Below are 27,246 nucleotides of genomic sequence, written 5' to 3'. Positions count from 1 at the left end.
AAACAGGGACACAGAGTAGTATACAGATGCACAATGACATCTTGTATACAGCCATCATGCAACAATTTCACGGTAAAGAGCTTTGAGAAAAGGTATAAAAGGACGATCAATGCCTTCCTAGAATCAGCATCAGCACCAGCACAACAGGCTTCAGATACAAATCGGAACGAAAACCAACTCACTACTCGAGTAAGTGAGCTTCCACCTTCGTCAATTGACAACAACTAACTCCATCCCAGAAATGCACCTCCCAACCCTCCTCCCCATCCTCCTCTCCGCCGGCCTCAGCACCGCCTGCACCCTCGGCATACGAGCAACCCACCAGCAGAACGTCGCCGACGGCAGCAACTCCATCGCCTGCGACGTGCGCATTTGGTCCGGCGACCTCGCCGAAGACGGCGTTCGCAGTACCACACCCGACGCATCCGCGAAGGTCGAGTGTGGTGCAGACTCCCACACGCTCGAGTACAACGGCGAGTCGTACGAGTTTACTTGGACTTCGTTCGGAGAGGACGGGGGTGATGTGAAGATCGGCGACGACGGCGAGATTACGGTCCAGCGCACTGGTGGCGATCTCCTGAGTATCTATCCCGATGGCGAGTCCGCCAATGGGGTTGAGTATAGCCCTGTTTCGACTCTTGCTTGGGCCAACTACTGGAGGAGGGGAATTAACTGCCCTTAAATTGGAGGTATTCTGCAGCCATGGACCTTATGGATGGGTGCTGTTGTTCACAATGAGGATTCTCGGATTGTTGTTAAGGAGCAGGTACTGCTGCCCTGAGGTATTGCAGTAGTGGAAGTCAGTTACAGAGAATGGATGAAATTGCTTCATGAAATTGTTCTACAGAGTTCTACCAACTAATCCCACTCTCCTTCTTGGGGCTACCATTCGAGTACCCTTTCTTGTCCTTTTTCGGCTTGGTAAGCTGTCTGAAGATAGCATTGCCAAATTCTGTATACAGTGGCATCACACCTCCTGCGTCTAGTAATGCCTCCTCAATCTCCGACTGTTCATATTGGAAGATCTTGTCATAGCCTTCAATCTTAATAGTCTTCCTATCCTTGTTGATGGTGACTACAGAGTCTTCGTGCACATTCGAGTAGAACTCCTCGTCTTGGAGCTTGATGTTGAACAGGCCCATGTTGAGTTGGTTTCGCTCATCTAGTCTTTTTAGCTCAGAAACCCCAATGATAATGGCTATTGCACGTACAAATAAAGGCAAATCCTTTTGCAATCACAACTTGTATCTCAGAGCCGAGAAGAGCTCTCACGGCGTCTTCGCGGGATGATCCACTACCGAAACCGTGTTCGGCGACACTATAGTAGTCAGTAAAAGCAGCTAGAGGAGCTGGAGAAATAATTGCATTATTTGTGACCCATTAAATGCCTTCTCCCTGAACTCAGGACGGAAGTACTGAAAGCAATGGCTGCCCAAGTCCGCATTGTCGACACCAGGCATGAACTCGGCGGGAATGATAGCATCTCTAAAGGTACAGGTTAGTCTCGAACGGATACCAATGTTCGAATAACTCACGTATCAACATTCTCCGCGAACCGCTGCACCTTCGACCTAACAATCCTCGACGATACTCTCCCCCCATGCTTCTTTGGCATACTATCCAACATCCCCGATATAGCAGGCTCAAAATCCCCAACCTCAGGCTGCGGTTCATGAATCTCGGGCGAGATCCTGACAACGTTCTTCCAAGTGCTCACAAACTTATCAAACCGGCCCTTATCGATGCGGTCTAGGAATGGTCTTGGGTCGGTAACCTCCATAGTGAAACTCGACGCCGCGACAGCTGCAGCACAGGTGATATTGCCAAAACTACCCTTTCCCATTCTGTTCCTGAAGTTTCTGTTTTGAGACGAAAGCCATACTTCGCCTTCACCTGCTACGTCGACGTCGTTGATACCGACGCAGTAAGAGCATCCTGGGGCACCGATGTCAAAGCCTGCCTGTCGATATATAGAGGTAAGACCTAGTCGTTCGAGGTTTTTTATAATCGTCAGACTCCCCGGTGTGACGCGTCGTTTTCCATGGGAGACTGGGACAAGGCCAGCTTCGAGACCGGCTTCGAGGACTAATGCGCCAACAATCAAGTCCTCTTCCGTGGTCGTACATGCACCAATGAAACAACCATCTAGCTTCATGCCCGCCTTCTCAGTCACGGGGACAACGTGGTCTGGGTTGGGGTACAGGGCCATGGTGAGTCCAACCTCGGACAGGTCGATCGTCCTCTCCTCAGCGTACTGCGCGCCGGGGTCAGTGCGGAAGTACAGCCCACCTTGTCGATGATGCGGGTGTGGTCGGCGGGCAACCCAGTCTGCTGTGATCTCGTCCGCCTCGAAACATGCTCCCATGCCCCCGAATTCGGTGTTCATGTTCGCGATTGCAAAGCGTGCATCCATGGAGAGTTCTTTGAGACCGGGGCCACCATACTCAACAGCTCGTTGAAACGCGATTGTGTTCCGTTTGAAGAGGCCAAGAATATGGAGGATTACATCTTTACCTCCCACGCCAAAGGGCAAGCTTCCAACAAAGTTGATACGGCAGACTTCTGGGACGCGGAACCACGTCTCGCCGGTCACCATAGGCATCACGACGTCGGCTGCGCCAAAGCCCACTGCGAACGAGCCCATGCTTCCTGCGGAGCAGGTATGCGAGTCGCTGCCAACGACTATCCGGCCGGGTTGAGCGCGATCGCGGGTGAAGTCCGTATGCATGATACTCGTGTTCGCCGGGAGGTAATCGATGATCTTGGCTTCACGCCGGAACCGCTCTGCTTTGGCCATAAGGCCCTGCTGACGCGGTTGGTGGTTCGTCCGCGGGTCAACAGTGTGGTCAACTGCAAGCCAGAGTCTGTCATTCCGATACGGCCGTGGCCGTCCCATTTGATCGTAGGTCTTCTCCATCCCAGCCCAGAGAAGCTCCGAGGTAATCGTCCAATCCACCTTGACGCAGATCATCTCCCCAGGTCGAACGTCCGCTCGTGTCAGTCCAACGCCTGCATGCGTCATGATCTTCTCGATAATCCCCATCGGGCGACGCTCCACTGTCAGAGACGATACAGAGCTCGCCATTGGCGACGGCGGTCTCGCGCTCCTTTGCGCCGCAAGATCCGCCGAGTTCGCAGCCTCCAGATACATATCCAGATTATGCAGCAACTTCCCCATAAACTCCTCCGCCGTCGCTGTCCCACCCAGGTCAACAGTCCTCACATCAGACCCAATCAACTCCACCGGATCGAGCGTCTGCCGAACAGCCTTCGCCAACGCATCCGCCTCCGCATGCAATCCAAGCCCCATCTCCAGCATCAGCCCAACAGCCTGCACAATCCCCAGCGGGTTCTTCAACTCGCTCTTCATCTTAATATCCAACGGCTCGAATATCCCCGGCCCGGAACCAGAAATCGCCGCCGAAGCAAGCACATCACTCGACCCGATAATCCCCCCAGCCTGGTCAGAGAGAATATCCCCAAACATATTCTCCGTCAGCACAAGCCCATTCAAACTCGTAGGCTCGGCCGCAAGAATCGCTGAAGCGGTATCAACAAGGACATGCTCCAGCGGTACATCCGGAAACTCCCTCTCAAAGACCTCACGCACAACACCCCTCCACAACCGTCCCGTCGCCATGACATTATACTTATCCACCGAAAACACTTTCTTCACCGGGTTGAATCCCCGTGCATACTTCCCCGCCCACCGCGCCAACCGCTCGATGTCACGCTTATGGTACGGCGTCACATCAAACGCATACCCGTCCTGACCAGCCTCTTTTCTCTCCCCGTAGTATACACCCCCCATCAAATCCCGTACGAAGGTGATATCAATATCCTTGACTTTTCCCTCCTTATACGCACTTAACCCAACAACACTCTCACTCGGAAACGCCACGGGTCTGATATTCGCATGCACGCCTAGTTCCTCGCGGAGTCTGAGCAGACCCTTTTCGGGCTCCAGGCCGTAGGAGGGGTCGTTGCATGCGCAGAGGAGGACTGCAGAGGCGCTGCGCGCCGCATCGAGGGTTGTGGTTGGGAGGGTACTGTCGTGGCCGGAGGCGAGTGCGGCGCCACCAAAGGCGTGTCGGGAGATAGAGAAGGAGAGGTGTGGGCGGGTTTGCTGGATTGTGTTTAGGAGGTGTTCGGCGTGGGTGGCAAGAACGGGGCCGATGCCGTCGCCGGGGAGGAGGGTGATCTTGTGGGTTGTTTGGGGGTGGGTTGGGATTGGCATTGTGAATGTGAATGTGTGGTATGGTTGAGACCGACCTCTGAGGTGGGAAGGGAAGGGGTGTTGCTGGGGGTGAGGGGGGGGGTGTTTATGAGGGGTTATGGGTTTCGAAAGAGAGGGCCGATGTCGGACTGGTTCTTATTTGAGTTGTGCTACGTTTGGATAGTGGTGGTGAGGGGTTTGTTTGGTTGGTGATGGATGATGGGTTGGTGGTCTTGCCGGGAGTATCCGTGTCTGTCCGGGGATGACGATGTTCGATATCGGGGACTAGTGATTTGTCGTGGGGTCAAGTAAGTGTATTTTGGGGCTTAGGCTGTTGCGCATTGAGCTGTGATATCTTCAAGTTAAGAGAAAGTTCGTATATACCGTGCAGTATACTCGAGTTATGGTTACCTGCATGCGGAGTAATAACCGAGTACCAGGGACATTGAAACTAGACTCATCGCCCTCTCCACTGCGTCAACTGCATCTAGCTAACTTGTCAGTGCATCATGTCCAAAAGGCTCGTACTATGCCCCTTCCTACCATTAGGCTGTATTTGAGTGGCCCTCCAGTTCTCGCATACCGCGGTCCCTCTGCCCGGTCAGCCCGGTGCAAAGAGACATCTCCTCTAGATCGTGTAGCAGAGATCCACGCCGCGTCATCTGTTTCATCGCAAACGCTTGGACGCTTCTAAAATGTTCCTCAATCTATCCAAGATAGATGCTCTATCCAGTAAGCTGTCTGAATTGCAAGGAGGCAGATTGTCAGGGTTCCGATATCCGCCACCATGATATCGATATACAAGACGATGACCAGACAATAGCTGTCGAATATGCCAATGTTTACGGAAACCAACTGTACTCAGTGCTTCAAAACATATTTCGAGAAAGATGTACTTAAAAAAAGAGTCTACAAGACGTAGACTTATGATTCAAGGGCTCACCAATATAACGAGGGAAGCTCTGTTAACGATCTCTTGTTCTTGTGTTCCCTGATATCTATCCACGTCAGTATCAGCTATGCCTCAATAGTCTTTCTGAGGCTCACCTTTGCGGTGTTTACTTGCGGAAAGGGCGTTCCTTATCTGGGTGCTACGATTAAGTATGCCACCCGTTTTGTACTCAACCCTGAGCAAACCACGGCGTGCCGGCGCAACGAATGATCAATATTCCATGGACTGGGTAGCCGATAGTAGCCTCATGCATTCACTGCGTGCGGCTTAGTGGAGGTCATATGTAGAGCCAATCTTTCCGAACACTCTTATCGTCTGACGCAACAACCGGGAGGTCTTTACCTAGCTTACACAGCAATGAGTTGGAATGGTTTCACAATTCGAATTACTAGCGAGTGGCTGTCTAGTTATACATGGCACGATGCTGCCTTATTGTGCCAGCTCGCTCCGGGAAAGTCCACGGCTCGTTCAACCCGGCAGTCAGTAGGGTCTAGGTCGTGTCAATTGCACCAGATAGTCGGTTGGGCGCTGCAGTATCAAGCCATTCCACCACGGCCCCTTGACGAGTGTCTTGAGCGCTCCGGCAGTGCTTTCCCACAAATGTTGCTTTTATCCACACCGGGCATTTCCCCTGTTATTTTCAATCGATTATCCAAGCCGAACAGAACAGAACCGAACTCCGAGCCGGAATGCCAATAATCCACTAATCCACACTGTACTGCACGTCTGCCGAAGTCAAGGGATATGGTCATGTCATTAAGTATCTAACTGAGCAGGACGAGGATGACGCTGTCGCCGCGGAGGAACCTAGGAGCATCCATTAGCACGGGCGTTTCCGTAAAGAGGAAGGGTAGCTGGTCATACATCTTGCTAATAAACCGATCCTTGTTCACCGGTCGGCCCTTGCCGCCCTTCTGCGGTTCCGTCCACATCTCTTTCTGTTGGCTAGTTAGTCGTGTACCAGGCAGTGGGAGTGGGAGTGAGCGGTTGTAAACGTACGACATTCTCGAGGACCCTAAAACAATCGATCAGCTTTCCTCCGCAACAGATTACAAGTCAAAGGGAGGACATACATGTTACTGTGACGATCAAAAGCCTTCACACGGGCGAGCCTACTCGCAATTAGCACAACCTATCCACCTAACCAAGAAAACCAATCCTAGGGTGAGATCACGCACAATTTCCGATTCGACCGCAAACTGATCAAAACCTGCGTGTTGCTGCGCACAGCAGTCTGCAGCAGCGACAGCGGGCCGTTGCTGAGTTCATATTCCTCCTGCTGTCCGTTAGCCGTCGCTCACTACTTCCATCTTTCACGTATTCCTGTATATGTTGGGGAGCGGTTCGGGTAGAGGAAGGCAGGTAAGAGACGTACGATCTGCGCGATTTCGTATTCCCTAGGTCGCAGAATGTTAGCTTGAGCTTGTCACGCAGGGCGGAGCGGAGGAGACTTACGTGCACTCGTGGCGAGGCTTTTGGAGGAGGGTCCTAGAATAATTAGCGGAGTTGGTGAGCGAGAGAGAGTGAGCGCACTGAATGTTTGAGTCGGCCATTGTGAGGATTGGAGGGGGTGGAATTGTCGGTCGCGACTTGGACTTGAACTTGAAATGTGATGGGAAGCTGATAGTCCTATCAGCTCCAGATTTGTGGTCACGTGAGCTGTAGGAGCGGGTCGGAAAAACTACACTACAGTACTCTTTCTGCCTCAGGCTGTTACTTCACGTGATGCCCTCGTCAGGCACCGAAAAGAAACGCCAGCGATTGTTCGACAGACGGAGATACTCCTGGAAAGGCCATTATTTCGAGGACATTATTTGACGAGCTGTGATTAAACTCTCTGATTATCTCACTCTACTGCTGGAAATCAATATTGAGCCTCTCCATAGCACCCGCGAGTGGATGATTCTCACAAGGCCAAGCGCCACACGCAGAAGTATATCCTTGCAATCCACCCTGGTCCAAACAGAGCCTCCATAAGAGTTATTCCTTCGCAATCAATGACCACATTAGACAAACCCCTCAGCTACTATGAACCTTCTTGTCTAGCCAATCCTCATCTCTAGAACAACTCACACCCTCTCCCGTAGATTAATCAACCATAGGCAGCAACATTCCCTCGGTGCTATAGAGATACTTCGTATAGATACACAGCCCCCTCCACCCGCCCTACTAGTACCTCACAGCTCCCACCTCGCCCAGATCATTCAATCAAGCTTTTCTCCTCCTCCTCTAATCAGCCCGTTTTCTATACCAAGATAACAAACCAAAGCGAAATCCAACATGCCTCGCGAACCAAAAACCAAACCCAAACACAGAAACACCATCACATCCTCCACCTTCCCCAACTCCTCCCCCTTCCTCAGCAGATCCGAGATTACAAACTCCACACTGCAGAACCTCTCCCACGATGATTCCATCCGGAGATGTACCCTGCACTCCGTCACAATCTCCCCCTCGAACCCCCCTCTCCCTCTCCCTCTCCCTCTTTCTCTACCGGTAGACGTGCCTACACCTACACTTGAACATGAACATACCAACCTCAACTCCCCACCACCACCACCCCCTCACAAGAAAAACAAGAACAAACCAAAAGGAACCCTCTCCCTCACCCGCACAACCCTCAAAACCACAACCCTAACACCCCCCATCTCCCTCTCCCGCAGCACAATAACAACCTCCACCCTCTCAACCCTCCCCCCAAGCAGACGCCTAATCATAACCTCCTCAATCCTCCACAACACCTCCCCACTCCGGCGCTCCAAGATCTCAAACGCCACGCTCACAGACCGCACGGCCCTTTCCCGCTCTGTTATCACGGACTCGGTCGTGTCCTCGAGCGCAGTCTACCGCAGCCAGGTCTCCAAGAGTAAAGTTTCCAAGAGCAGGGTTAAGAAGGCTAAGCTTGTGGATTGTGATGTGCAGGACAGCATAATCATAAATTCGGAGTTCAAGGGGATGGTGTTGAGGAATGGGGTGTGGAAGAATGGGAGGCTTGTGAGGTATCTTGAGGGGGATGCAGGTGCCCGTGAGGCAGCCGCCTCGACGTCGACTTCAATGGCGTCTGCGGGGGAGACTTGTGGAGAGGTATGTTATCTCATATTTATGTTTATGTTTCTACCTATCTCAAGACCCTTACTCGTCTTGTTGTACTTGTTCTTTCTTGATATTTTGCTTAAGGGGATTGAATGCTGATATCGGTGTACAGAAACAACCAACCTTCCTATCTCGATTCAGGAAGGAGAAGGAAAGCGTAGAGGGTCCCCAGGGGTGGATGGAGGAACTTGCTTCGGAGAGCGAGGGGTCTGATTATGATAGTGAGAGTGATGGGAGTGAGCGTGAGGAAGAGGATAAAGAGGATTTGGATTTGCCGCCGCCTTATACGCCTTGATTCTTCTTTTTCTCATTTGCTCTTCCGTCTGTCTTGCACCTTTCTTCTCTTTGTCGTCTTTCTCTTCTGTCCGACGCGATGAGTCCCGTTAGCTATTGCTACATGCGCGAGAAACAAGTACAAGATTGTTCGTGTCGATGGAAAGTCAAATCAAGTATCCAACCCGTATATTTGCTGAATGACCTGGAACTATATATATATTTATATCAAAAAATGGGTATACAACAAAGTAGTTAAATATATACTATACAACTCCACCTTTTCACCTTTTCGAAAAAAGAAAAAAAAAATCAGAGTCACGTATGCTTCTCCGGCTCCTCAGGAATAGTCGTGTACTTCCTCAACACCTGCTTTAGCACCGGGCGGCGGATGGGTTTGCTATTGTAGTCATTAGTATCTCATTCTTCCATCACACTGTCCACCCCGGAAGTCAGTATGTAGAGAAAGATGAGACCTACCTAATAAACATATCCATCCCGGAATTGATACAGTCTGTAACATTGCTATCCTCCGAGAACGCACTCAGGGCGACAATCGGCGCCGAGTAGCCCATCTGCCGGATGAGGCGGGTGCTCTGGATGCCGTCGAGGTTGGGCATCTACTCGCACAAACATTTCATTAGTGATGGCTCATTAGAAGACAGGGAGGGTGCGGGACGGACCTGAATATCCATGAAAATCAAATCAAACACCTTCCCCTCCTGCATGTTTGCTTTTACCGTGTCGTACGCTTCCTGCCCGTCCTTTACGACAGTGACGTCGTAGATTTCTTCTAGGGCGAGCATTCTAAAATCCGTTAGCACGCTCAATAAACAACTCCTAACTGAAGTGTACACACCGCAAAACAACCTCCTGGTTAACCACGTTATCTTCCGCCACCAACGCCCTAATCTTCCTACTCTCCCCCTCCTGGCTTGGATGCACCGGCGGCGCAAAGAAAGGCTGACTCAATCCGACAAGTCGCGGCTGGGTATCCTGTTTCTCAGACTGAGCGACACTCTTCGTCGACTCGTGCAGCGATGCAACACTCTGGTTTGATGGTGCCTTTGCAACAGTTGCAAGATCGTCAAGGGAAAACACGCTTGATGTGCGCGAGCCCGCAAGGCTAGGGGATGTTGTGCTCGGAGCCGCCTCTTTCACGAATCCGAGGGGAATGCGAACGGTGAAGAGTGTGCCTTTTCCTTGTTCGCTATCGAGGAGGATTGTGCCCCGCATGAGTCGGGCGAGTTGCGTGCAGATACTCAATCCTAGGCCGGTTCCGCCGTATTTCCGGTTCAGCCGGAGGTCGCCCTGCACGAAGGGTTCGAAGACGCGGTCTTGTAGGTGCCGCGGGATACCAGGTCCGGTGTCCTCGACTTCGAATTGAAGGGTTAAAGTGCGCATGTTTGGAGGTGGTGGTGCGTCGTCGATGCTTTCTCTTGGGCGGTCGAAGGAGGGGGCGGGGGGAGAGCTTGCATGTGAAGAGCGCGAGCGCCAGCGGGAGAGCGGGCGGGAGAGCGGACGGGAGTCGCGACTCAGAGGTCTAGATGTAGGCCGGTGTTCCTCGCCAAGACACTTAATGCGGATGGCGACGGTGCCTTCTTCGGGGGTGAACTTGAGGCTGTTGCTGACGAGGTTGATGAGGATTTGCAGGATGCGGTGCTGGTCGCCCCAGAGCACCATGTCTCTTAGCCGGCCAGTTCCCGGGGGCCCTAAAACTGAACCTGCGGTTGGTTGAGGGTCATCAGCGATTCGAAGGGCGTCGGGTTGGCGGTACTCGATGCTAAATGAGATTCGTTTTTCCTGGACTTGGTTCTGGAAGATGACGCCGAGCTGTGATCGGATGTCGGAGAGCTTGAACTCTTTCTCTTCGAGCCGGATCGCCTGGTCGATCTGGTTTCTGCTGAATGTGAGGAGATCGTTTAGCAGATGCAGCAGCAAATCACCGGATTTGTAAACCGTCTGCAACGACTTTTTGATCCGCGGCAGGTCATCCTCGCCCATGCAGACCGCGCACATGCCCAGAATACCATTGAGTGGCGTCTTCAACTCATGCGAGATGTTCGCAATAAACAACGTCTTACTCTCATTCGCCGTTTCCGCAGCAGTCTTTGCTTTCTCCAGCTCGCGCGTCCTCTCAGCAACCCGCTCCTCTAGTCGGTTATACTGAATAACCAGCTCATCAGACATCTCATTGAACGTGCTCGTCAACTCCGTCAACTCATCCGTAACAATATGCTTCCGCTCCTTAACTCGACTCGGGATCTGGAACCGATTGGCCAACTCCTGTTGTCCTGCGTTGCCAGACCCGCTTCGATTACGGCGTAGGCGGCTCCACGAAAAGAATCCGATTTTTTCGTTCTCATATTGCATAGCCAGTTCGGTCGGATCGAGCACAGTTGAGCAAGACGGACTCGGAGGCGGGCCCATCGGATTGATGGACTTTCGAGTCGCCTCGCGGAGGCGGCGGATAGGCGCCACCGAGATGTGAGCGAGCGGGGGAATGAGCAATGCTATCACTCCCGCTGTTCCAAAGACACAAGCAAGGATGATCTTCCTGAGTCGTGAAACTGGGGCAAACGCGTCGGAGTGTGTCTCTTCGACGATGAGAACCCATTCCACCAGGTCGCTTCGCTGCTGGATCACGCCGACGGCGACATGCTTGTCGTCTTCGTTCCTAGTCGATAAACTTGTGATGGACCGGTTGATGGACTCGTATGGTTTGCTTAGGATCTCCATCGCCATAGGATAATCGCGGAGAGGGAAGGACGACCCGGCGGCAATGGCAGCGCTGTGTCGTGTCGACTGTCCAGGCAACGGGGTTGGCTCAAAAACATATCGCACCTGTTGCGCCGACAGCCCATCCAGCTGCGGTGCCGAGGTTGCAGTCGCCGGTCGCGAGCCAACAGGGAATCGATTTTCAGGGCGATCAGGAGTGAGGAGAAGGACCTGGCCGGTATTTCCCATTCCCTGCCTGGAGCTCAGTACCTCCTGGAGGTTTGAGGCGCTCGCAAGGACACTACACCATTAGCAGAGAAATAGTGGAGATGGAATGTACCCACGTTATATAACCCAGCAGGTCCGCCGCAGAGGTATTATTGATAATCGGGACTGTCAGAGACACCAGCGAGAAAGAGGTATTCGTCGCAAGCGGACCAAGGAGTAACGGCTGAGCGAGCGTAATCGGCACATCCCCAAACGCAAACAACTCGTTCGAATCACCCAGCTGCGTCAAGTTCGGATACAATGATGGCGGAAACCCCAACTCATCATCACCTAGCATCACCGCTGTCCCATTCGCATGGCGATACGGCAGGGTGATCTCTGGAACTTCATCGGCGGTCACATTGAGTAGACGGCGAGCACTCCCTTCTCCGGATTCGATCTCCCGGGAGTAAATACTCGCTTGATACAGACTGAGATACCCTCTTGTTCCTAACGCCGACTGAACATCATTTGTCGAGGACACCCAGTTCGCATCGCTCATATTCCCAGCGTAGTATCGTTGCAGCGCATTCTGTATGAGGATGCGGGTGATGATCGTGCGGCATGTTGTCTCGAGGAGGTCCAGGTTTCCGGCAATCTGACTAGACTTGATTGTAGCGATGAGTTCGAGGCTCTGCGATCTGCGGTTGTCATTGTTAGAATAGAAGATAAGCGACTCGGACGAGACGAACTTGACATCGACGACGAAATTGTAGTTGTTAATCCACTGTTGGGCAGCGTTAGCCGGAAGCCGTCGGAGAAAAGCGAGAGGGAAGATGCTTACTGTTGCAATGGCTAGCGCCGCCAGACCAGCGAGGGCAGTCAGGAGCACCAGCAGCCCCAGCTGCACGGCAATGGGAACGCGCATTCGAAGAGAGGCTCCGCTCATTCATATCCAGGATGATCCGGATGAAGCGATGCGATGGGGAAGGAGGAGAGATGGAGAGGAGAGGAGAGGAGAGATGGAGAAATGAGATGAGATGAGATGAGATCTGATCTGAAGGAACTTGTCAGGCTGACTGGCAGTGGCAGTGGCAGTGGCAGTGGAGATGGATGGGTTGGACGGAAATTGCCGAGTTTCGAGTCGAGGGTCAATGGATTGATTATCTGCAGGATCTAGATCGGCCCATAACAGTAAAACAGCGCGCTGATTCGTGGCACAGGCGGTCTAGCCGGGAAGTGTGGATGATTCCCTGATTTTTTTTTTTTCACTTTGACAGGTCAACGGTTGAAATCGTGGTCGAAGAATGGAACGAGGTCGAATAAACTCAGTATTCAGGATCTGAGTATACACAATCATGTGATTCCTTCACTCTACTCTACCACACTCGACCACTGCTGTCTATAAACCACCGTCAACTCCCTCCCCAAATCCGGCACCACCGACACCTTCAGAATCCCCCTCTCCCCCACAGTCCTCGCCTCAGGCTCATCCTTCTCCCCCAACCTCTGAATCCTCTCCCAAATCCACCTCGCCTTCTCCGCACACTCCCGTGACAATCCCACCCCCTCCTTCCTCGTAACCATCTCAAACCCCTTCAACCCCTGACCCATCAGCGCATCCCTCAACAACTTCCCCTTCCAATGCTCACTGCGCAAATCCACATCCTCAAACCCCTCATCCAACACCTCCCGGATCGCATCTCCCCACATCCGCCGCCACCGCCCACACCGCACAACATGCCGCAGTGCCATCTGGTCATCATAGAAAACAAACTGAATCTTCTCCGCTTTTGGATCACCCATCTCTTCCGTGTCCGGGAGCGCATAGGCTAGGTAGTCCAGCCGCGCAGCCATATCGAATCCCAGCTCGTCCCGCTTGGCCTCCCGGTCTCCGTCTCCTGACGCTGTACTCGCCTCCGACAGCAGGCAAGGAGACTCCAAGAAAGCATCCATCGCCCCCCCAAACAACTCCCCGTAGATAACAATCTGCAGCGCCGCCCTCTCCGCCTCCGTAAACAGCGTCACCGCCTCACTAACCCCGCCGTTCCAGAAATCCGGCGTCTTCATCCACTGCTTCCCGGCCATTTTGTCGATCTTGTCGCTTAGCGGGTTGATGATGGTGAACCTGCTCTCGTACATCTCCCGGATTTGGGGCAAGGTGATTCCGCCATGTTGGATGCAGAAGTCGTACAGTCTGTAGATCCCGCCGTGGAGGGCTTTTCGGAGGTCGGCTTTTCGGTGGGTGGATGGGTAGGACGGGGTTGATTGGGTGGACCAGCTTGAGACGGAGCGGGCGGTCGCGGCGGTTAGGTAGTAGGGGTGTGGGGAGAAGAAGGTTGGGGCTGAGGAGGCGGCGAGGTGGAGGAGGGTAGCTGGGTGGGTTGAGGCGAGGAGGGTGTGGAGGGTTCGGCAGGTAGAGGAGAGGGAGAGGAAGGTTTCGATGTTGTTGAGGTAGAGGGGGAGGGAGAGGAGGAGTTCGGGGGGGAGGGTGAGGAGGGTTGCCATTTGTTGTAGTAGTTAATGTAGTGGTGATTGTTGTTATTAGAGGGATAAAGGTAAGGAAAAGGGAAGAGTTGGAGGGGTACCTGAAGTTTTATACGGAGTACTCTGTACTCCGTAGTAAGATGACGGTGTCGTTGTCGATCCCTGATGGTATCTCGGAGCATGGGTTATCAAGTGGCTGATATCGATCTATTCGAAGGGAGATCTCCACTGCTTGCACTAGGGGCGGGACATGTAACCTTCGGATCGAGATCAGCATTGGCCCCGATCTTACTGTTTGTCCACGCGTGGATTAATATAGACTTTAGACAGAAGACTAGCAAGGGAGAGATAGACTTCAAGGACTGAGAATGGAGCCTAGCAATGGTACCACTTGGAAATAATGGAGCGATTACAGTACTTGGAGTATATCCAAGCTATACATTAGATAATTAGACTACCGACTATACACATATGAAACATGCACTATGTATATATAGATCAATATCCATCATAAATCATCATTCCAAACCCATCCATTCAATCCCTGCCTCATCTCTCCCATTCCTCCCTCCCACACACTGCGAGACAATAGTCACAGCGTCCTCAACCACAACCACAACCTGCAACGGTCAACCCGTTTACCTCCCAATCGGCCCAACAGGCAACAACAAGAATCCCAACAACAGCCTCACAACATCCAACCCCAGCGCCAAAATCGCCCTCGGATCACTCAACCCCGTCAGCTGCGTCTTCCTCGTACACCTCTTCGCCACCGGCACGCCCTCCAGCCGATCAACAATCCACATAAACGCGTCCGGCGACCCCGTAATTGTCATCAGCGCATGCTCGCCAATCAAATCCCTTACATACTCGACACTCGCGCCGTTCGCGCAGTACGTGTTGTACAGATCGTCCGTGTCCTTAACCGGGGAGACCTGGTCGTTGACCGCCTTGTAGATAAGGATAGGGATTTCCGGTGTCCGTTGGCCCATGGCGTTCTCGTTGATTAGTTGCGTGGCGATTTCTCCGTGAAAGATCTCCCGGTCGGAGACGTATGAGTAGATGTCGTCGCCGAGGTACTCGATGATATTCCCCGTAAGACATAGATTCTGGGTCTTGTTGAACTCGGCCCATTTCTCAGGGACGATGTTTTCGCGGATGAGCTGCTGTGCGGTGGGGTATTCGTTTGCGAGACCCTGGACGCCGGCGGGGATGAGGCCGGTGAAGAGGCCTTTGTTGGATGCTTCGATCACAGGGAGGATCTTGGGAACTGTTCCGCCTAGTGCGGCGCCGGCGAGGTTGAGTTCTGGGGCATAGGTGGGTTGGAGTTCGGCGGCGAAGCCCGAGGCGAGAGAGCCGCCGGAGTAGCCCCAGAGGGCGACGTTGGCGTTCTTGGAGATGCCGGTGAAGGAGGTTGATGCGAGCGCTGCGCGGACGTTGTCGAGGACCGCCTGGCCGGAGAGCGTGTTGGCGAGGAAGGCGGAGCGTGGACCGAGATGGTCGGGGACAATTACGACATATCCCTTGTTCAAGGCGGAGCTCATGAAGACGTATTCGAGCTGCGGCATGATGAGGGCAAGGGCCTCGCCGGCGTCAGCGAATTGCTGGATGGCGAAGGAGGGCGAGCAGTTTGGATCCGCGGCATCTTGGGCGACTTGGTAGGAGAGGACCTTCGTGTAGTCTGCGTTGTGGGGGATGAGGACAGTTGTGACTGTGGTGATAGGGTCTCCGAAGGAGTCGGTCGTGCGGTAAAGGATCTGGTGCGATGCATCGAGATTGACTTTTGCTAGGCCGAACGCCGCGACAGGGAAGGGGGGAGTCCGGTGTCGCAGGATGGTGCCGGGGGCGGTATTCTCCCAACCAGAGGGCGGGCTGTAGAAGGGATCCTGTCCTGGAGGCAGGGGTCCGTCTTTGACAAGCTCTGCGGCTGGTAGAGCCGATGTAAGGAGCGGCACTAGGAGGAAGAGGAACCGGAGAAGGAGAGAGGCCATGATGGACAGGCACAGGCGGATAGGGCTGGGATTGACAGGAGATCAGGTCGACTTTCTAGATTTTTCAGGGCGTGAATGCTGCATTTGTACCTCGAGGCCGCTCACTGGAGAGGCCTCAGTCCAGGGGAATGCATTTTTGCTTTTGTTTAGCCGGCCCCCATAGTCAATGGTGGTGATGATCCGCGTCGACCGAAGGATAGCCCACTAATGCCCAGCCCAACAACATCGACCTGTATACGGAGTCCACCCTCACGAGGGCAACAGACACAAGCAGACACAGACACAGGCATCGCGAGTCAGCTTCGCAACGCCGAGGTGAAGAATCAAGAATTTGCAGAGCAGGGATCCACGTGAAGGATCCTCCAGGCTGTCCGATTGCTGGAATCCTTGATCAATGCACGCTAGAGAAGACCCGGCGGTCGTTCACCATTAGCCGGGCTGATCCTCATTCCCCAGATTCTCCGCCCAATTTTCAAGCCACAAGAGGGAACGAGGCATTTCACCCTGGTCAATTAATTAATGTCGGCAGTAGCAGTCTCACCATTCTGACCAAATATCGATCCCTCCCACTGAATCATCCAAGTCACGCGTGCCACTGCCCGGAGGTATTACTACACTTGTAGACGGAGCGCACCTCCCGTTCCGCGACACCCCTCATCCTGCTTGTGGCCCTTGCTGCAGCTGCATGCAATGCAGCCTCTTCCCACGAGCCGAACCCCAGAACCCAGTCTTCTTCACGAGCGTCGAGGCTAGTTTCTTCATGTCGACGCCGCCCACGATGCATATACGCGCTTACAGGGGTACCTACCCTGCCTATGACGTAGGTACTATAATGTCTTCAACCCCAGCCGTGCGCGGGAATCCTGCTGTTAGTGTTGTTGGAGAGCGGGATGAGTGTATCCGGAATCCGGGGTGTGCTCGCTTCTGCTTGCTTTTCTCTGTTGATATTGATTACCTGCCACATGATTCGGTTGTCGGAAGTGGTTTCTATGGGAAACATTCCGCAATGCGGCGGTGCTCGAGGTAACCTCGAAAAAGACAGCTCTGACTGTTCGGAGCGAGAGGGCCAAAATCCCGCAGGAGCGCCGTTCACTGTGGATTGATGTAACCTCAAAGAAGAAAGAGTCCACGAAGAAAGACCAAAGCAGCCAAGAATAACAGTGTGGCGGATGCCGTGTTCTCGCGCCAACACCTCGCTTTTCATGTCCGTCGTGATGTAATCTATCTATATACTATATACAAGAATAATAAAGAAAAACACGCTAAATCGCACAGAAGAATTACTCAACCCCTCGTGGCATCACACTAACCGCCCGCGCATTTGCAGGCATCGTCTCCCACAAGACTTGGCGGACCTCCCGTCCTACCTGTTCGATCGCATCCATCGCCCAGAGAACATCCAAATGCTCGTACTCTTCTATCACCTTCGCATGTGCGACTTGCACATGTGGCTCGCGGCCACTCTCTAAACGCTCTAGCAACTTGCGGCCATCAACCAGCTGATCAGATCCACCGACCCAGAGGGCCAAGGGAGGTGTATCTGGCCCGAACCAGGCGGTGTCGCTGGGAGTGGTCTCATGTTCGGTGCTGCGGACCTGAATGCAGCGGTCCTCGTCTACCTCAGCGAGGCAAGTCTCTTTCGTTGCTAAGATGCATTGATGTGTTGAGAAACCGTCGGCTCCCAGCCACCAGCGGATAGTCTCCGTACTAACATAGACAGGTGCAAACTGGAACATGCGGTCTCGCAGCCCGTAATCCCATCGACTGTCAGACCAGTTGAAGAGGTAAGAAAAGACGGTGTACCCCAATTTCCCGTATATCCGCGCGTGGAGCAGTCGTCGGACTGTGAGCATAAACGGAATAAAGGAGTGGATCCCAAACACCAACCGAAAAGCCGCGGGTGAGATGAGGCGCATAAACTTGAAGTAAACACGCTCGACAAGCGGGCCCGCGTATACCGCTGGCGCCAAGGCACAGAAGACTGAGATGCGCCGGCCTAGTTCCGGACGTTGATCCTTCGCTAGTGCCACAAAGGTTTGTGCTGTTCCTTGCGAGTGGCATACAAGCCCTAGCTTTTCGTAACCAGTCTCGAAGAGCACACGCGAAATAAGGGCCGTGAGGTCAAAGGCGCCCATGTGTTGGATGGTCCAACTCCACATACGCGGGTCGTTGTCTCGCATTGTTGTATGTTCTGGCTCGAGGCCGCAACGGTTGTTGCCCAGCCAGACATCATAGCCTGACTTGCAGAGAAAGAAGGCGAGACTGTCGTCGTCATTCGCACAGTAAGCGCCGGAGTTTTGTAGTAGGCCATGCATTAAGAGCACTGGATACTTGCGACGGGTATTGTCGGACGAACCATTGCGTGCTCCATTAAAAACATGTGCTCCCCTGTGTTCTCGCTCCGCAGCTGGGAGAGGGGTATAATCTTGAGGATTGTAGACGTGCCACAGAGTGAGGACAAACCCGTCTTCTGTCTGCACTTTGAAAGTCTCCACGTCTAGGCCGATTCTTCGTGCATAGTAAGTGACGTCGCTCACAACCAGATCTTTGCCTCCTTCTAGCGGAGGACAGTCATCGGGCCCTTCTTCGTCAACCTCGCGTTTCTCCTGTCGCAATTTCCACCTCCGAGAAGACGTTCTTCTCTCCAGTCTGCGCGCGCGTTCTTCTGCATGGAATCTGCGCTGTCGCTGTAGGCTCGTTCCTCTAATTTTATGACTCCCGGCAACCAACAATAGCCAGATACCGCGAAAAAGTGCCCCAATAACGATAACGAGTAGGAACAATAGCGACAAAATGAACGAACTGACTCGAAGTGCGTAGTAGCGTATGGTCTCGAAAGCCGTCGGCGGATGCGCATATATCGGTAGCGGAGGGAACACGGGATGTTGCGGTAGGGTAAAGACGGTCGTCTGCGAAGCCACTGCCGATATTGAAGGCCGTCTGTCGCTGAGAAGACCGTCAGTTACAGATGAGACTTCATCATCATCACCTTCATTCGGTATCCGATCAAAATGCTTCAATCTGAGCACTGACTGTTTGGCGGGCTCGATGGAGGGCCCGAGAGATGGCTCAACGGTCAACGTATCTGACGGCATTGTGGTCTCTTTCAGGCTCGCGGGCTTTCGGAGCGGGAGCTGAGCTGTCCCGTAGAGGGATTCGACGGTGGTGGTGACTGCATCTTGAGCAGGGACGTTTGCGGTTATTAACATGGTGTCAAGGAATAGTCATCGGACGCGAAAACACATGCGTCATGTCTTCATCGGAGTGGATCAGGAGGGAGAATCATGCGGCGCAGGAGTCGAACCGCCGGCGCCAGCTAACGCCAAATATTGTACAAATAGAATTAAGTATTAGAAGGTCTGTAGAGAAGTGTCTAGCTGGAAGGGAATAAAAGGATAAAGGACAAGAGGAAAAGGGGAGAAGATGGGACTGTTGGAAATGACCCAGAACGAATGTCTGGGGAGAACGAGAAAGCCACCAATTGCCTCTTGGCCGATCTTGCCCTTGTCCGGCCCGCACGTGAAAGCGGATCTTGATGTCACTCTCGATCTCCTTGATTGATCGATCTCAGACACTTTAATGCCTCAGGCTTCTACATCCAGGTACTGCGGAGATAACAAGCGCTGTAAAAGACCATATAATCATTCCACGTCTAACATATACAGTACTCTCTATATCAAAAAGCCACATGAAACAAAAACAATCAACCCAGACACGCCCGTTAGACTGATGCCTTCTCCACATGCTCGAGAACTTGCTTGGCTTGAGCATCGGCCTCTAATTCCGACAGATTGCTCCCCTGCTTGACCGAGGCAACATCCCGTACATCCATGTAGTGCACAGAGGGAACAAAGCCTCTGGACCGCCACGCAACGGGAACCTTGGCGTAAAGCTCATCGACTTGCTCAAGCGTGAGACCTTTCGTCTCGTAGATGCAGGCCCACACGAATATGCCGGCAACAAAGCAGAATCCTCCCCAGATGAAAAAGACCTTGGACTGAAGGTTGGCGTTTCCAGGGCCAGAGTCAACCATGTACGGAGTGGCGTAGGCAATCGCCCAGTTGAGGAGCCAATTTGCAGCCGTCGTGATGGAAAGGCATTTGGCACGGGCCTTGAGCGGGAAGAGTTCTCCGGTAACGACCCATGCGACTGGTCCCCAGGAAGATGCGAAGAAAAATATATAGACGCAGACAAACGCGATGAGGACTTTGTTTGCGACGCCAGATTCTGCGGTCATGCCGACACTTGCGACAATGAACTGGCAGACGCACATACCAACAGCCCCAAAGAGAAGGAGAGGGCGGCGACCCCATTTCTCAACCATCCACAATCCGGGTAGAGTTGAGACGACATTGACGATGTTGGTGATTAGGGTGACTACAAAGCTGTTGCTGATTCCAGAGTGCTCGAAGAAAGTCGTTCCGTAGTAGACTGGATCTGTTAGTATCACCTCACAACATTTTCTGGGGGCGCATACAGATGAAGTTTACACCAGCGAGTTGCTGTAACGCCTGCACAGCACAGCCTGTGGCAAGACGCTTTCCAATAGATCCTCGGAATATTTCAAGGTAGCTTGCCTTGCCCACACTGAGCTCATACTCGTGATTTGCCTGGATTTCCGAAATCTCTTCGACGAGCGCGGGGTCGTTAACATCGAGGCGTCGGAGACGGGCGAGGGCTTTCGTAGCAGCCTCATGCTTGTTCTGCTTGATCAAGAATCGCGGTGTTTCAGGAAGAATAATCATTCCTACGACAAGAATAATAGCCCAGGCGAACTGAACAGCAACAGGGATTCGGTAGCAACCGGTATCGTTGCGGTCTTTGGTGGCATTGTTGACAATGGCTGCAAGCAGCAGGCCCAGCGTGATGGCAAATTGGTACGCGCCAACGATCGTGCCTCGAATCCACTTCGGAGCGGTTTCCGACTGGTATAGAGGAATTGTCGCAGACAGCAAACCTACGCCAAACCCGGCGAAGAAACGTCCCGCAACAAACAGAGGAATAGAAGTAGCTGCAGTTTGTAGGATCACGCCGAAGCAGAACACGAAGGAATCGATGATCATAGCAATGCGACGACCGAAATAATCGGCCACTGGGGCCGCAGTCAAGGCGCCGAAGAAGGTGCCAGCGGACAGTATAGACACAATCATCGACGACTGCGAGGAGGTAATGTCGGGAAGGTCATCCGAGGGGTTGACGTATCCGGTAGAGAAGAGTCTGCGCCAGTATTTCATGGCAAGAATGCCGCTGATGGTACCAGTGTCATAGCTGTACCACTCAATCAGCTTTGTCAACATACGATGCAAGAGCAAACCTACCCATACAAGACACCGCCAAAGGCCACAAACAAGCCGATCAGGATAGCAGGGACGGCCGAGCCCGCAGCATCGTCTGGCTTGCGAAGCATGAAACCCATATTGAAGATGTGCTAACAATTGTCGCGAAGAATAAAGTCGAAGAGTAAAGCCTGAGAGGGAAAGAAAGAAAAGATCATCCTGTCTCTGTCCCGGGACGCGGGGCAGCTTTTGTACTGTCCGATGGAGAGACAAAATGCGGAGGACACAGCCAGATCTTCGTAAAATCCGGCATGCTGGGGAAGGCTCGACGCCGAAAGCAGCAACTGCACTGCAATCATCATACGGAATCGGTGAGGCTGTCGGTCAACGCACGAGGGGCAATAATCGCGCTGCAATCCACTCCGTACAGGAGAAATCGTGGAGGCGTTCGATTTGTGGAGGAGATTTTCAAACGACCTTCCCTTCTGGCTTGTAGAGGCGTGGTCTAGTCAGACATGGCCAGGGGTTGTTGTCGGAAGTTACCACGGTACGAAACTATCCTGGAACGCCGACCACGGAGCCGGGCGAGATGTGGCAACTCGGTCGGCAGCACCCTATGAGAGAAGCGGATTTCCTTCCCCATGGGCGTTAGCAGCCGGGGTTGAGGCTATACAGAGCGAGATCCACGCAGCGGAAGTTGTCCGGCCTGAGAAGGGGTTGGTGCTGCAGGTCACACAGTTGGGCGAAAAAACCGATCGCAGACGTTCTCAGGGTGACACAAGCGAGCTGCGTTACAGAACATGATTAACACGAGCTCGACGGGGTCGGAAAGAGATAAGGTGGTTGAGGAGTTGAGGTGTTGACGATGGAAGCTGGAGAGAATGAGAGATGCCCGCATGCGGTCGGCCTGCCGATGGGACCACGGGTTCTTGACATTTACAATCAACATCAGCATCAACCAGGCAGTCACCCAATTACAGTACGCTAAAAGTGCTTCGGGGACGAGGCATTTACTACTGTACGATTATTATTATTGCCCATTATTATCGTTGCACGGCGACCCGCCCGATCGGCCGAACAACTCGGCCTCGATCATCCCAACACACTGGCGATGCCGATAATTGCCACCCGATTTGCGGTCCAGCCAGACAAGCATACCTCTGCTCCCCTCGTGATCATATTTCCCCCGTTCCGTGCTACTATATTTAGAGGATATCTCGCTACAGATGCAAATACGTAAATTGGATGAAAAGGCATACTCTGTAGAGGGTGATCTACCAAGAGAATATTCCATCTCCGCGATCTGCCCGACCCCGGCCTGCGCAAATAAATTCAAACAATATCCAGGCTAAGCCCACGCTAACTTCGGCCAAGGACTCTTGGTCTTGAATCAGTGGTGAAAACTCTCCCAGTCCCACAAATTACTGGGGGTCAAGCTTCCCCATGCCAACGGCTCGAAACCATGGTCGTGGCCAAAGTTCAAAGCTCTGGCTTGCACTTCTCGCGCCGCTCTCATCTTTTTCTTTTGACTCTCGCAGGTTTACGAGGCGCAGTCGTTAGTTCTGCCTATCCAGACAAGCAGCGGCGATCTCCGGACAGAAGCAACGGACAAGTCACAGCAGCAAGCCCTTGGGAGTAGATGTTTTAGGTCGAGCTCCTCGACACAACGAAAATCTTGATCTACGATGCAGCTGGGCATAGCTGAGCAAAATAAAAATGTTTGCTCGAACAAACAATATATTTTTGGGCTTGGGGTTGTTGACGTCCGTGCCTGGTTCCATCAGGCTTAATCCCTCTTATAACATCTTCAGGGCGCGCATCTTGGCTATCCTCTGCCATTATCACACACACGTAGTTGCAAAAGCCGCGGTGTAAATACTGACTCATAAGCCGCGGAGTTAATCAGCTACGGGGTGAACGTTTCAAAGCCTCCAGGGACATACACCATGGCTGCTCTTGAGGACGAAGAGCGGTCTCCCCTGCACGCTGAAAACAAGACATACACTCCGACGACTATCATAAACAATGGTTGAAAACAGGCAAGTTATGGTACTATCGTGCCATTGGCAACTAAAAAGGTCTGTTCGCTATCATCCTGGTCATATCCAGCCGATGTGTATGACTCTTGACAATGCCGCAATGGAAGGCTTCGAGCGCACGGTAGCACCGTACTGAGCTTCAGATACGCAAAGCCATCGAGAGAAAGAGGTAGGTTTACGACGAGCAACTCCGGCAAGATTTCTACAACCTGATACCAAATGACGCGACACTATTTGGAGTTATAGGTAGATCGGGCACGCATCCGAGACTTCCCCGCAGCGGGGGTATACCCGTGCAGGTTCCTTCCCCTCACCCCTCATCTAGATATCACCAGAAGTATACCACGGCAGGGCATCCGATATGACATTTCGGACGTAGATAAATCTAACTATATAGACACACTCTTCCGAGTATGAATTTTAATCCCAATCCATCCACTCACCCATCAAGATCTCATCAAGCACCCTCCAACTCTAGAACAACCCTCAAAAGTAAACCCATCCCTACAGCCCTCAACTCCAACCACACAAGTATCCCTCTTCCAGCTCTTCTCTTACCCAAATATCCAGTGCCCTCTCCAGTCCCCCTCACAATCATAAAATCCGCCTCTGCCGCCCCAATCCCCCTCCCGGGCAATGAAAACGCCACAACCGCAGACTTCCACTCCATCCAAACAAAAACCACCTCGTCACCGGCATACCTCACCTCAGGATTCTACAAGATCGAGGCTGGGCCTGAGAGACCGGCAGAGTATACCTTTGAAGAGACGAAATTTGTCCTCAGTGGGGAGATTGATATTCTTGTATGTCCTCTCTGAACGATCCACCAGCTGCTTCCCATGTTTGCTTCAAGAGAAGAGGTCCCGGGACTAATCAGTGGCTTTCGGGTGATGTATAGGACGAAGGAACAGGCATAACACACCATCTTGTCCCCGGGGATTTCGCGTTTTTCTATGTTGGGAGTAAGGTTAAGGTTCGTCTTGATTTTGCTTTTGCTTATACTTGCCTATCTTCCCATGATTGCTTTTCTTCTTTGTCTTGAGCTTTGTTGGATCGATTGTGCTCCTGTTCAGCTCATAAAAGCTAATTGCGCTCCTTCCACGACGTGGTACAGTTCTCAACCAAGTCCCAAGGTCTGGCATTCTACGCCGTCACAAGACCAATCAGGAACCCGCATCCGAATTTGAAGGGTGGCGAGGATGGGAAGGCGAGGTTGTGAATGGTCATAAAGGTACTTGAGAATTGTATTTGGAGAGAGGGTAAGGTTGATGGGGTGGAGAGCTGTACTCTGAGGTATCTAGTTACTTGGGACTAGACAGGAAAGGCAAAGAAAAGATGAGATGGAAGATGCATGCAGTACAGCCCTATATCGATGCTGAAATGATTCGAGATGGCCAAAGCCGAGATGTGAAGAAGAATAGACTGAAGAAACGACCCGGACTCCATCTATGCGAGGACAGCCTAACCTTACAGTCGGCCTCTAGATGCAAGCAAACACAAGGAAAGATATATCAAAGAAAGACAAGATAGAAAAGAGAAATCTTTAGATCTATGAGTATCCCGCTCACCACAACCAAATCAAGAGAAAATAAACCCCAAGCGCAACACGAGCAACGCTCACAATTCCACCCGAAAGCTCAGACCAAACCCGGCCTACAAGCGACTGGTTCTGATATCGGCGCCGATCTGACTGCGGGGATCTCCACTTCGACGTATCCAGCTCTGACCCCTCGGCGATGTCCTGCCCTGAGTATGGGTCATTGTATGAGTAAGGCGGAGAATACCGGGGATTGGTTGCATTGCGACTTGCCAACCCGCCGGGTTTCATGAAGGAGTTTGCGGCGTTGGAGATACTGGACGACGAGGAGTGGGAGACGGCGCGGCTGCGGGTGCGGATAGTGGGGGTTTCGGTGAGGGGAAGGATGGAGTCTGTTGGTGGAGTTGATTGGGGTTTCGAGCGGAGGGCGAGAATGACGGATCGAATTATGAGAGTAATGAGAGTGAGTGCTAAGATGAGCCCGTAATGAATGAAGATGGATAGTTGGTCGGGGAGGAGGCAGAGGTGGTTTTGGAGGGTGGGTTCGGTGCCGATGGATTTTCCTGTGGATGGATCGATGGGGTTCCAAAGACTAGTTAGCAGGAAGCCTGGTTTCCGGACGCCCATTGCCCAGGAGAGACTTTTGACTGTGATTTCATTCGGAGAGCCGCTGAATTCGCGGTGTGTGATTTCGCAGTAGTCGTGATCATCTCCCGAGTAGATTTGGACCAAGTTCGGGCCGATCTTGGAAACAATGTCATTGGATATGGTTTTCGTCAAAACGTTCTGGTACTGATATCCGCCGCTGAGCTTGAGAGCGTTCTGCTCGTCATGCTCCAGCCCCTCTGCCGAAGGAGGGTACCGCTCTCTCAACGGTCCACATGGCGTGGCAGGGTCACGGTGTAGCGGGACGTGGGACAAAAGAACAGTGGGAAACCCGACGATATCGGAGCTGGGTTCTTGCGATACAACAGACTCAGCGACCTCGCCGACCTCGTGCTTGAATAACCGGCCCTTGCGCGATTCTCCCAAGAAGCGTAGTTCGTTGGTTTCCGCTCGGCCTCGGTGCACATCCATCGCGTTCAGAAAGTCTTCCGGCTGCTGCCATATCTGCTGGTTCGGCCGGTCGCCATCCCCGCTCCCTTTGCCAGTACTTCCTGTGTGAGGATCCGGCTGATCCATCGCACTCAAAGAAGGACTGTCAACAGAAACAAACGTGTGGTTCCCAATAATGTCTACACGATTGCCGTTGCCAAAGAAGTTCTGAAAGCGATCCCGAACCGGCAATTGCACTCCCGAGCCGAATCCAACATCGTGATTTCCAGGCAGGCTGCCGATTATCCTCCGGCCTCGCAGCTCGGTTGAATGCGTCTCTTGGGTGGTCCAAGGACCCGAGAATATCTTCGTGAACCGATGAAACTCCGCCTTCCAAAAGTCATCGTTGTATTTCCGCCACCGCTCTTCCGGACTGGTACTACGAGACGTTCCCCATTCTCTTCCACCGTCGAACAGGTCACCGAGGAAGACCACCGAGTCGGGATCAAAGTCATGTTGGATCGACGAAAACGCTCGGCGCATGTACTGATCGGTGAACTTGATCGTCAACGTAGAAAGAGGCCACGGGCGTCCGGGGTAGGTATGCGGATCGACGAGCTGCGGGTCTGCTATGAAGGCGACATGATGCGGCGTTGCATCGCTAGGCTAGGGTAGCATAAATTAGCAACAAGCGGTCACACTATTGCAACAGACTCACCCAGTTCTCCCAAGCGTTCCAGGCACACGACTCCAAACTCTTTCGGAAGACGCTCCGTTCTCCCCACCAAAGTGTGCAGACCCAGAGCAGTATCAAACCATTCGGAACGGTAAAAAGCGTCTTGATTGTGTTTATAGCGAGTATTCTTAGTCCGCCCCTGCTTTTGACCCTATCGAATTGAGTTGATGCCATGCGGACGGCCGTGGACATCCCTTGCGTGGCCCATTGTGGTAGCGCATCGTGTACGGATTTCAGAGCCCCGGAGGGCGTGAAAGTATCACGGTGGGAGGTAGAATATGCATTGGCGCTCGTAGGGAGGTACGAATAACTCATGGTCGAAGCTCAACCGGGTGCTGATCAAGGTTAACAGTATCGCTGCATTGCTCCGCGGAGGCTCAGCTGGCCGCTTCGCTGGGATGAGATTGCGTGTTTAGGTCTCAAATGGCATTGGATCAACGGAGATCTTGTAAGAGCAAGCGAGTGAGCTTGATGAGCACTTCAGAACATCATAAATTAGGGAGGTTCGTATGGAGTAAAGTAAACTAAGGGGTGTATCTTCTTGAGACGGAGACCATGCGGCGGAAAGGCCACGTCACGTGCATCTCGAGGTCTAGACACTGAGGCCTGAGGATGACCGCCAGTCTTCGAAACCACATTCATGCTGCCAAAATTCCTATCATCGATGCCTCCTCCTAATAATACGA

At 52.7% G+C, this 27,246-nt stretch overlaps 10 protein-coding genes across 10 annotated transcripts; 2 read left to right on the top strand and 8 right to left on the bottom strand.

Annotated features, from left to right (window-relative positions):
- The first annotated feature begins 138 nt into the window (after positions 1 to 138).
- On the top strand, positions 139 to 767 carry BJY04DRAFT_42275 (uncharacterized protein). Its single transcript, XM_073720355.1, has 2 exons — positions 139 to 189; positions 240 to 767. Exon 2 carries the CDS (start codon positions 242 to 244, stop codon positions 680 to 682), a length of 441 nt encoding a protein of 146 aa, XP_073576629.1. The 5' UTR covers positions 139 to 189; positions 240 to 241; the 3' UTR covers positions 683 to 767.
- An 84-nt stretch (positions 768 to 851) lies between these two features.
- BJY04DRAFT_227157 (uncharacterized protein) lies at positions 852 to 3,151 on the bottom strand (the record flags this gene model as incomplete). The annotated part of the gene is made up of 4 exons (XM_073718572.1): positions 852 to 1,162; positions 1,212 to 1,318; positions 1,378 to 1,485; positions 1,536 to 3,151. 4 exons carry the CDS (start codon positions 3,149 to 3,151, stop codon positions 852 to 854), a joined length of 2,142 nt encoding a protein of 713 aa, XP_073576628.1.
- Positions 3,152 to 5,530: 2,379 nt separating this feature from the next.
- On the bottom strand, positions 5,531 to 6,758 carry BJY04DRAFT_176606 (mRNA splicing protein SMD2). The gene is made up of 8 exons (XM_073709500.1): positions 6,702 to 6,758; positions 6,624 to 6,656; positions 6,544 to 6,565; positions 6,347 to 6,444; positions 6,242 to 6,280; positions 6,168 to 6,183; positions 6,033 to 6,106; positions 5,531 to 5,975 (listed from the first exon to the last, which is right to left on the bottom strand). Exons 1-8 carry the CDS (start codon positions 6,719 to 6,721, stop codon positions 5,933 to 5,935), a joined length of 345 nt encoding a protein of 114 aa, XP_073576627.1. The 5' UTR covers positions 6,722 to 6,758; the 3' UTR covers positions 5,531 to 5,932.
- A 690-nt stretch (positions 6,759 to 7,448) lies between these two features.
- Positions 7,449 to 8,556, top strand: BJY04DRAFT_212789 (uncharacterized protein; the record flags this gene model as incomplete). The annotated part of the gene is made up of 2 exons (XM_073714691.1): positions 7,449 to 8,252; positions 8,374 to 8,556. The coding sequence occupies 2 exons, from the start codon at positions 7,449 to 7,451 to the stop codon at positions 8,554 to 8,556; spliced, it is 987 nt and encodes a 328-aa protein (XP_073576626.1).
- Positions 8,557 to 8,606: 50 nt separating this feature from the next.
- On the bottom strand, positions 8,607 to 12,469 carry tcsB (putative sensor histidine kinase/response regulator TcsB/Sln1). Its single transcript, XM_073720354.1, has 7 exons — positions 12,304 to 12,469; positions 12,212 to 12,246; positions 11,597 to 12,160; positions 9,394 to 11,553; positions 9,218 to 9,341; positions 9,015 to 9,154; positions 8,607 to 8,934 (listed from the first exon to the last, which is right to left on the bottom strand). Exons 1-7 carry the CDS (start codon positions 12,406 to 12,408, stop codon positions 8,853 to 8,855), a joined length of 3,210 nt encoding a protein of 1,069 aa, XP_073576625.1. The 5' UTR covers positions 12,409 to 12,469; the 3' UTR covers positions 8,607 to 8,852.
- Positions 12,470 to 12,755: 286 nt separating this feature from the next.
- Positions 12,756 to 14,275, bottom strand: BJY04DRAFT_42228 (uncharacterized protein). Its single transcript, XM_073720353.1, has one exon. The coding sequence runs from the start codon at positions 13,965 to 13,967 to the stop codon at positions 12,834 to 12,836; it is 1,134 nt and encodes a 377-aa protein (XP_073576624.1). The 5' UTR covers positions 13,968 to 14,275; the 3' UTR covers positions 12,756 to 12,833.
- Positions 14,276 to 16,228, bottom strand: BJY04DRAFT_42227 (putative secretory lipase). The gene has a single exon (XM_073720352.1). It carries the CDS (start codon positions 15,935 to 15,937, stop codon positions 14,585 to 14,587), a length of 1,353 nt encoding a protein of 450 aa, XP_073576623.1. The 5' UTR covers positions 15,938 to 16,228; the 3' UTR covers positions 14,276 to 14,584.
- Positions 16,229 to 16,825: 597 nt separating this feature from the next.
- Positions 16,826 to 19,367, bottom strand: BJY04DRAFT_176595 (putative ab-hydrolase associated lipase). Its single transcript, XM_073709499.1, has one exon. The coding sequence runs from the start codon at positions 19,144 to 19,146 to the stop codon at positions 17,218 to 17,220; it is 1,929 nt and encodes a 642-aa protein (XP_073576622.1). The 5' UTR covers positions 19,147 to 19,367; the 3' UTR covers positions 16,826 to 17,217.
- Positions 19,368 to 19,565: 198 nt separating this feature from the next.
- Positions 19,566 to 21,360, bottom strand: BJY04DRAFT_42213 (sugar porter family MFS transporter). The gene is made up of 2 exons (XM_073720351.1): positions 20,415 to 21,360; positions 19,566 to 20,368 (listed from the first exon to the last, which is right to left on the bottom strand). Exons 1-2 carry the CDS (start codon positions 21,232 to 21,234, stop codon positions 19,659 to 19,661), a joined length of 1,530 nt encoding a protein of 509 aa, XP_073576621.1. The 5' UTR covers positions 21,235 to 21,360; the 3' UTR covers positions 19,566 to 19,658.
- A 3,085-nt stretch (positions 21,361 to 24,445) lies between these two features.
- BJY04DRAFT_176590 (putative manganese ion homeostasis (Fr)) lies at positions 24,446 to 27,067 on the bottom strand. The gene is made up of 2 exons (XM_073709498.1): positions 26,543 to 27,067; positions 24,446 to 26,490 (listed from the first exon to the last, which is right to left on the bottom strand). Exons 1-2 carry the CDS (start codon positions 26,873 to 26,875, stop codon positions 24,817 to 24,819), a joined length of 2,007 nt encoding a protein of 668 aa, XP_073576620.1. The 5' UTR covers positions 26,876 to 27,067; the 3' UTR covers positions 24,446 to 24,816.
- Positions 27,068 to 27,246: the final 179 nt, after the last annotated feature.

The sequence above is a fragment of the Aspergillus karnatakaensis genome (genome assembly GCF_047715665.1).
Source record: "Aspergillus karnatakaensis strain CBS 102800 unplaced genomic scaffold BJY04scaffold_2, whole genome shotgun sequence".
NCBI lineage: Eukaryota > Fungi > Ascomycota > Eurotiomycetes > Eurotiales > Aspergillaceae > Aspergillus > Aspergillus karnatakaensis.
This window is presented reverse-complemented; position numbering and strand designations above follow the sequence as displayed.

Coding starts and splice junctions, on each gene's coding strand:
- BJY04DRAFT_42275 (XM_073720355.1), top strand. CDS start 242: ATGCACCTCCCAACCCTCCTCCCCATCCTCCTCTCCGCCGGCCTCAGC.
- BJY04DRAFT_176606 (XM_073709500.1), bottom strand. CDS start 6,721: ATGGCCGACTCAAACATTCA. Junction 6,566..6,623: donor AAGCCTCGCCACGAGTGCAC/GTAAGTCTCCTC, acceptor TCTGCGACCTAG/GGAATACGAAATCGCGCAGA. Junction 5,976..6,032: donor GATCGGTTTATTAGCAAGAT/GTATGACCAGCT, acceptor GGATGCTCCTAG/GTTCCTCCGCGGCGACAGCG.
- tcsB (XM_073720354.1), bottom strand. CDS start 12,408: ATGAGCGGAGCCTCTCTTCGAATGCGCGTTCCCATTGCCGTGCAGCTG. Junction 12,161..12,211: donor AATTTCGTCGTCGATGTCAA/GTTCGTCTCGTC, acceptor TGACAACCGCAG/ATCGCAGAGCCTCGAACTCA. Junction 9,155..9,217: donor TGATTTTCATGGATATTCAG/GTCCGTCCCGCA, acceptor TTGTGCGAGTAG/ATGCCCAACCTCGACGGCAT.
- BJY04DRAFT_42228 (XM_073720353.1), bottom strand. CDS start 13,967: ATGGCAACCCTCCTCACCCTCCCCCCCGAACTCCTCCTCTCCCTCCCC.
- BJY04DRAFT_42227 (XM_073720352.1), bottom strand. CDS start 15,937: ATGGCCTCTCTCCTTCTCCGGTTCCTCTTCCTCCTAGTGCCGCTCCTT.
- BJY04DRAFT_176595 (XM_073709499.1), bottom strand. CDS start 19,146: ATGTTAATAACCGCAAACGTCCCTGCTCAAGATGCAGTCACCACCACC.
- BJY04DRAFT_42213 (XM_073720351.1), bottom strand. CDS start 21,234: ATGTTGACAAAGCTGATTGAGTGGTACAGCTATGACACTGGTACCATC. Junction 20,369..20,414: donor CGCTGGTGTAAACTTCATCT/GTATGCGCCCCC, acceptor TAACAGATCCAG/TCTACTACGGAACGACTTTC.
- BJY04DRAFT_176590 (XM_073709498.1), bottom strand. CDS start 26,875: ATGAGTTATTCGTACCTCCCTACGAGCGCCAATGCATATTCTACCTCC. Junction 26,491..26,542: donor GGAACGCTTGGGAGAACTGG/GTGAGTCTGTTG, acceptor ATGCTACCCTAG/CCTAGCGATGCAACGCCGCA.